Consider the following 7273-nt stretch of genomic DNA (forward strand, 5'->3'; position numbering starts at 1 on the left):
TGTGTGAGAGTGTGTGTGAGAGTGTGAGTGTGAGTGTGTGTGTGTGTGTGTGTGTGTGTGTGTGAGTGTGTGTGAGTGTGTGTGTGCGCGTGTGCACCAGTGCATGGGCTGCATGCTAAAGCGGGTGCATGTCTGCGGGTGAACTGAATGTACGTGATACGTGGTGTTTTTAACATTTGTGTAAATGTCATGTGGGAATGGTTCTCATAACATCACTAATAGTATTTCCCTAACCAGACAGGTGACTTTCTGCTTTGATTGTGGTGATTGTTTACATTTTATTTTGTAACTAAATGAATGTACTCATCCTGGGGTGACCCTCTCAGTGCCAAAGACACCCGGCTCATGACCCCTGAGATAGACACGTCACATCATAACAAGCTGATTTGGAGCATTTAGTTAGTGGTTACCTGGAAAAATGTGGCCTAAATGTCAGGGATGAAAGCTGAAGTGTGTAATCACTGTCGCCAAACACTAGTAGTAAATAGTTATTTTGCATTCCTTTTGGCAGTTTGATCAGATAACGAGTCGTCTAATGGCGCTTTTCCACTGCATGGTACGGCACGGTACGGCTCGGTACGGTTCACTTTTGGGGGGTTTTCCACTGGGTACAGTACCTGGTACCTGGTTGTACCACGCAGTGGAAAAGCGCCATAAGAGGTCCCGATGCTCAAGCAAACAGATCAATCACAGTGTCAACCTACTGATGACCTACTGGAGTAATTGTGTGTCTTTGGCACTGAGGCAGTGTATCACTGCACCGCTCCAGTCCTCAGTGTGTAATGAACAAGTCCTGCCTCACTGCTCCCCACAGACACTGACTAGTTTGAGTTAGACAGCTTATTATTTCATTGGATGTAAAGGAATGTACATGTTTCACCTGGATGTACAACATATAAAGATCCTGTTATACATGCACCAAAGTTGTTTTTCGTTCTTCGCTCGGGGGGTCAAGCAATACCTGAGGAACCGTGTACTGTTTGTGATTATTCAGGCACAGTTCGAAGGTGTTTAAAGGAACACTCCACTATTTTTGAAAATAGGCTCATTTTCCAACTCCCCTAGAGTTAAACAGTTAAGTTTTACCGTTTTCGAATCCATTCAGCCGATCTCCGGGTCTGGCGGTAGCACTTTTAGCTGTAGCTTAGCATAGATCATTGAATCTGATTAGACTGTTAGCATCGCGCTCAAAAATGACCAAAGAGTTTCTATAGCTGTGTAATATCATTGCGCCTGCTGCTCCCATGGTACGGCAGCAAAGTTCCTTGATTAATACGCCGGAATGAGAGTATAGTTCCTAGCCATATCGGCCTAGAAAATCACAACTTTTCATTTTCCGTCGGTCTTAGTACACGATGTAACTACAGAAGAGTCAAGTTTTAAATAGGAAAAATATAGAAACTCTTTGGTCATTTTTGAGCGAGATGCTAACAGTCTAATCAGATTCAATGATCTATGCTAAGCTACAGCTAAAAGTGCTACCGCCAGACCCGGAGATCGGCTGAATGGATTCGAAAACGGTAAAACTTAACTGTTTAACTCTAGGGGAGTTGGAAAATGAGCCTATTTTCAAAAATAGTGGAGTGTTCCTTTAATAGCAGCACAAAGTTTTCTGGAAAGTCTGCGGAGGCAAACTATTCAAAACCACCAAAACAAACTCGGAACGAATTTTGGTTGAGCCAGATTTTGTTTCGGTGGTTTGAAATGAAATCTGGCTAAAAGTTTGAACTAGCTTTTTGTTCTTATTTTGTTCTTAATGACATCACACCCATTCATCAGTTCACTAATAAATCAGGGCCTCTGTATTTCTGTCCCTCACAACCTCATTTTCTTTCGTGTCAAATTACGACTAAAACCGTAACGCTGGACGTCATTAGTTATTGAGAGATGTTCCAGAACCCTACGGCTCTGTTCCAAATCTAGCGAGCTTCCTTGGGGCATCATGACTGCACACAATGCCAATGTAAATATTAACTCCTGCTGCTGGGTCTTTGAACAGAGCTCAGGACTCCAGGTCTTAACATCCATCCATCCGTCTGCTGGGGTGCGTCTGGCGAGCAGTGAGGTTCGACTCTAATGTGGTTCTGGTCTCTCCATGACTAATGTGCTGGTTGTTGGTTGTCCCTTTGTCCTCCCCCTGCCTGCCTCTCGCTGGTGCTGTGGGCCCATCAGGACTTGGATAAGACCCAGGAGGATGTGTTGAAGCATCAGGCTAGCATTAGTGAGCTAAAGCGCAGTTTTATGGAGGCTGCGCCTGATCCCAGGCCCAGTCAGTGGGACAAGCGCCTGACGGGCAGCCCTGCCACCACCCTGCGCCTGCAGGCTCAAGGGGTACGTGTGCTTCTGCTCGGGATTCGGACGCCTCCTCAGACGCTCTGCATGTCCTGCACTTCCTGTCCTTCTCGCTCTCCTCTACTGAGAAGCTGGTTTACTGTGTTTTCTGTTGTTCAGTGGGACAGTTGGGAAAATATTGTGTAAATAAGTGTCCTTATATCTCGATGAATTAGGGGTGTAACGATTCACTAATTTTCTCAATGCATCAATTATAAATCCTGCCAGTGCCTATCGATCTTAAAACTTGGAATTGTGAACCATTTGTTTCAGCCTAGAAAAAAAACTATATATGGAATAGTTTGCAATGTGTTCTCAGCTCTAAAATATTTTATCAGAACATTGCATGTGTAAGGAACTGGAAACAAGCAGAATACGGCTGTTTCTAAAGCACGCAGTGCCATCTGCTGTTAAAAACTAAGCTCAGAATCGATTCAAGAGAGAATCGCGATGCCTTCGGAAAATCTCAGAATTGATGCAGAATCATTTATCGATTCGTGATGCATCAATGTATTGTCCCAGCCCTACATTGCACTCTTCGTTCTATTTTAAGTAGCCTGTATGGACTCATATTTAATGTGTTTATTCTTTTTATTACCTAATGCTAGGAGAAGCATTTACATCATATGAATGCACTTACAAAAACCCAGAATACTTCAATTGGATCTCATTGTGAATCTGATCGAATTGGTCTGAATTTGCAAAAATTGTTCCTGAATGGAGTTAAAAACCTGTGAATCGTGAGTTGTCGCCCGACCAGCTGTAGGGTTACCCAAATACAGAGAGCTTACAAAAAGTGCATGAGCTTGAGCAAAACAAAAGCTTAATCCGATTTTATTCCTGTTTTGAAATGTGTTTTGAAACACCATCTTGACAAACTTTTGGAGCGTTCGTGTTTTCCCCGCTGAAGTAGACATGCACTGTTATGACTAGAAATGGCTGCTTAGACGGGTGTCACCGAGATGTCCGTTGAGGAAACCAGCTGACTTCTGTGCCTCTCAGATGTCTTGCTAACACCTGTCACTCCTGACGTCACAATGCACCATTGTCTGGTTGAGTCTAAGTAGATTTAAGAAGACAACCCATAATCCCAACTGTCTCACGCACACACACGCCTCCTGTCCTCTACACGAGCCAATGGCTGGGCAGTTCTCAATCTAATTAGTGCATCAGTTCACTCTGATTGGCTCTTTGAGTTCTGTTGTTCATGCTGCACATTTGCTCATTCTGTCCTTTGGTTTCCTCACTGCTCGAGTATATTTTGTGTTTTTCTCTTGTGTTTCCTGGCAGAATGCTTCTCTCATTGTTTGCTCATCTCAGTTGCTGTTTTCAATGCATTGTGTCTCTTTCAACTGCGCACATGCTCCGTTTATTTGTATGCGTTTTAAAGTTGCTCTTTTATCAGTCAGTGTAAATGATCAGCTCCTGCCAAAAGACTATATTGCACATTTTGATGTGTGTGTGTGTGTGTGTGTGTGTGTGTGTGTGTGTGTGTGATTTTTGCATTTTATTTGCACACGTTTCACTTTCTTGATGCCATCATTGTGTGAAACACTGTCTGTGGGTTACAAACACTGTCGTTCGCACGCATGCTCTCTGCTCTGTTCTTGTTGAAATGCTGCTATTCCTGTAGAGTGTGTGTGTGTGTGGTGTTAGTAGCTGTTCTCTCCTCACTCTGTAGAATCACTGAAGTGCTTTTGTGTTTCTCTCTCCCTCTCTCTCTCTCTTGTTTCTTCTGTTTCTGTGTCTGTTGTTGTCCTTGCACCCGCTCGCTTCTTGTCTTGCCCTTCGCTGTGGTTTCATTACCCTGTAGAGTCTGGAAGAGGAGCTCACCTCTCTCTTTCTGAGTAAGGCGTGCTTCTCTGGGCTGGCTGGCTTCTGCAGTACCGCAGCTGCTCCAGCAGAGGCCAGTAAAGTCTCAGCTGTTACTACTGCTGTCTGTCTCTTCATCTGGCCTGCTCTGGCTTTCTGTCTCTGCAACGGCTTACGGCTTTATATTCTCTGCCGCCACATGTCTGCACCTCTTTAAAACAGTCCAAGTTCATGCTCACATCGGTATTGATCCAGCCCTCGCTGATGTGTTGAGGAAGCACAGTGTGTGTACACACATAGAAATAATGTACTACTGTTCAAACATTTGGTAATGTAAGGGTTTATTACTGTTATTACTAGAAATCATTCTAATATGCTGATTTGCTGCTCAAGAAAAATTTCTGATTATCATCAATGTTGAAAACAGTTGTGCTGCACAATATTTTTGTGGAAACTGTGATGCATTTTATTTTTCAGGATTCACAGATGAATAGAAAGTTCAAAAGAACAGCAAAAAAAAAAAAACAGTTATTTGAAATAGAAATCTTTGTAACATCATAAGTGTCTTTACTGTCACTTTTAGATCAATTTAATGCATCCTTACTGAATAAATTAATTGATTAAATAACAAATGACCTTTTGAACAGTAGTGTGTAGATATGAATTATGTAAACAGTAATTATTTCTTATACATCTAAAAAGTAATGTGCAATTAAACCATCAAAATCAAAACACAGTCAACTGTGTCAAATATGTTGCGATTATCTGCCACAATATAATTGAGATTTGAGAGCTACAGCTATATTTACACAGACATCCATCAGTACACAGCTCTTCTAGTGAATCACACACATGAGATCAGCTCTAGAGGGCGTTTCACTGCTGCGTCTGATTGCCAGACTGCTCATAAGCTTCCAGTAACAACATAATTAGCCATTAATTTCCGTCTCTGCCGTCGTGTGTGTGAGACTTCTTGTTTTGTGTGTGTGTTTACGTGATCACTGCTGGCTCTCAGACCCCTTCACACCTGCTGTCTCGGGTCACCCGATCACTGGTGCTCAGTTGAGACACATGGGCATGTAGAGCTGGTCTCAAAGGCATCTCCTGTGATCGGGTCACACAGGCAGGTCTCGTCCCGTGAAGGACTCCTCTGAGAGCGTGTGTTTGAGTGACTGTCCTATGATTACCTCCAGGTTCCACAGAAAACCCCTCCCTGTCCTGAGACGGACATCAGAGACGCCAGCAAGGTGGTCCATCGTCCTCGCTCAGCCTAACACCTAACATCACCTGAGCAAACACACACCTAACACTGCACACACATCTTATCCTTTTTCCATTGCAGACATCATGACTCCAGCCCTCTTCACCAGATTGATCATCTATCTGTTTGTCCATGCATTCATTCATCTTTCAGCTTGTTATGATCGTCTCTCTTTCTCGTTATGTTGCTTGTTGATTGTATGTGTGTGGCGTTGCAGTGTTAGTGCATGGACCTTAGTCGGAGTAGACGCCATGTTTGATTCAGTACCAATGAGAGCAGTGCTGTGAGCGATAGACATACAGTGTGTGCAATCAGACACAAGAAAAATATGTGACCTTGGAACACAAAACCAGTCTTAAGTCGCTGGGGTATATTTGTAGCAATAGCCAACAATACATTGTATGGGTCAAAATTATCGATTTTTCTTTTATGCCAAAAATCATTAGGATATTAAGTAAAGGTCATGTTCCATGAAAATATTTTGTAAGTTTCCTACTGTAAATATCTCAAAACTTAATTTTTGATTAGTAATATGCATTGCTAAGAACTTAATTTGGACAACTTTAAAGATGATTTTCTCAATATTTAGATTTTTTTGCACCCTCAGATTCCAGATTTTCAAATAGTTGTATCTCGACCAAATATTGTCCTATCCTAACAAACCATACGGTGGAAAGATTATTTATTCAGCTTGATGTATAAATAATGTATAAATCTCAATTTTGAAAAATTGACACTTAAGACTGGTTTTGTGGTCCAGGGTCACATATCTAAACGTCTTAACAAGAAGACACATTTCATTGAGAGACGAATGTGGATGTAATACAGTAATAAGGATTGTTTTCAGTTCAGTTTTCAGCAATAGACCCTTTAGCAGACATGATTATACTTAAAAATGTAATTGACATTTATAACACTTTGTTTTATTTCAATGGCTTTAAATGACACAAAACTAGTTAACAGTGTTAATACTGCTGCAGAGGGAGGGCAAATATGACATCTCTTCTGAGCAAAGTAATCAATCTCTCTAATTTTTCAACTTTTGGAAAGTCATAGAAATCCTGGGTTTTGTATTTTGCTATTGGAAAAAATGGAAAGGCAAAAATTGTATTTGTTGTAGTTTCCGTTCACAACTGAAGAAGTTTACCAACTATGATGACTTCTGAGAGCCGCAGCAATGTTTCCTCTCATTTTAGGCACCAGACAAGACAAGGTTTTATTCTTGTATACAGTTTTGCTGCTTCTCAAGTACGCATCACACATTTCAGTGTGTTTTCAAGGTCCGCAAAACCGCACTCATTGAACAGACTGTGCATCTCTACGTCACAGCCTTGTTTTTATTTGCATTACAATGACATTGACTTCGACTAAGGTCCGCAGGAAGTTTGTTTCTTTCAGTTTTTGTTCCGTGGTCATGGTTTATGTTTTTTGCTTTTCTCTCCATCCCTCGTGTGTGTTTGTGTGCTTGTCTGGTGTAGAGCGCAGAGGTTAAACCCAAAGTCAACGGCCAGCCAGAGGCCATAGAGGTCGTGGAAGAGACCGTTGTCATCGAGGAAGTCATCAAAGCCAAACCCAAAAGCCCCGCTCCTGAGGCGTCGGTTACCGCGGAGACAGAGTGCGCTGCGGAGGTCAAGGAGGAGAGGAGTTTATCGTCAGACAGCGAGAGCGAAGAGGAGGCGGAGTACCATGCTCAGCCACCAAGCACGAGCATCTCCACCCAGCAGATCAAAGAAGAGCCCGAGGAGGAACAGGAGGCGGTGTTTACTCAACAAGCCCCGCCCTCTGGGGTAGAGTCACAGCCAATCACAGAAGCAGCTGAGCCCGGCCCTGCGGAGGAGGAAGAGAAAGCAGCGCAGCCTCATGAGGAAG

General features: G+C 42.7%; 1 protein-coding gene and 1 long non-coding RNA gene across 9 annotated transcripts in view; one reads left to right on the forward strand and one right to left on the reverse strand.

Annotated features, from left to right (window-relative positions):
• The window catches only part of LOC107653142 (band 4.1-like protein 2), a 96179-nt gene that overhangs the window by 87583 nt on the left and 1323 nt on the right, over positions 1–7273 (forward strand). For 4 of the 8 annotated variants that reach the window (XM_016439782.1, XM_016439779.1, XM_016439778.1 and 1 more), the window contains exons 14-17: positions 2173–2331; positions 4145–4237; positions 5337–5390; positions 6883–7273. In XM_016439782.1, coding sequence (XP_016295268.1) covers positions 2173–2331; positions 4145–4237; positions 5337–5390; positions 6883–7273 — 697 coding nt within the window. The remainder of the gene's footprint in view (positions 1–2172; positions 2332–4144; positions 4238–5336; positions 5391–6882) is intronic. The other 4 variants (XM_016439781.1, XM_016439784.1, XM_016439783.1 and 1 more) reach the window with 4 other exon arrangements.
• Positions 1–7273, reverse strand: part of LOC107653153 (uncharacterized) — a 16766-nt gene that overhangs the window by 194 nt on the left and 9299 nt on the right. Inside the window, exon 2 of the long non-coding RNA XR_001630191.1 lies at positions 3207–3209. This is a non-coding gene — a long non-coding RNA (uncharacterized LOC107653153). The remainder of the gene's footprint in view (positions 1–3206; positions 3210–7273) is intronic.

This window comes from Sinocyclocheilus anshuiensis, unplaced genomic scaffold, assembly GCF_001515605.1.
Source record: "Sinocyclocheilus anshuiensis isolate Anshui unplaced genomic scaffold, SAMN03320099.WGS_v1.1 scaffold1518, whole genome shotgun sequence".
NCBI lineage: Eukaryota > Metazoa > Chordata > Actinopteri > Cypriniformes > Cyprinidae > Sinocyclocheilus > Sinocyclocheilus anshuiensis.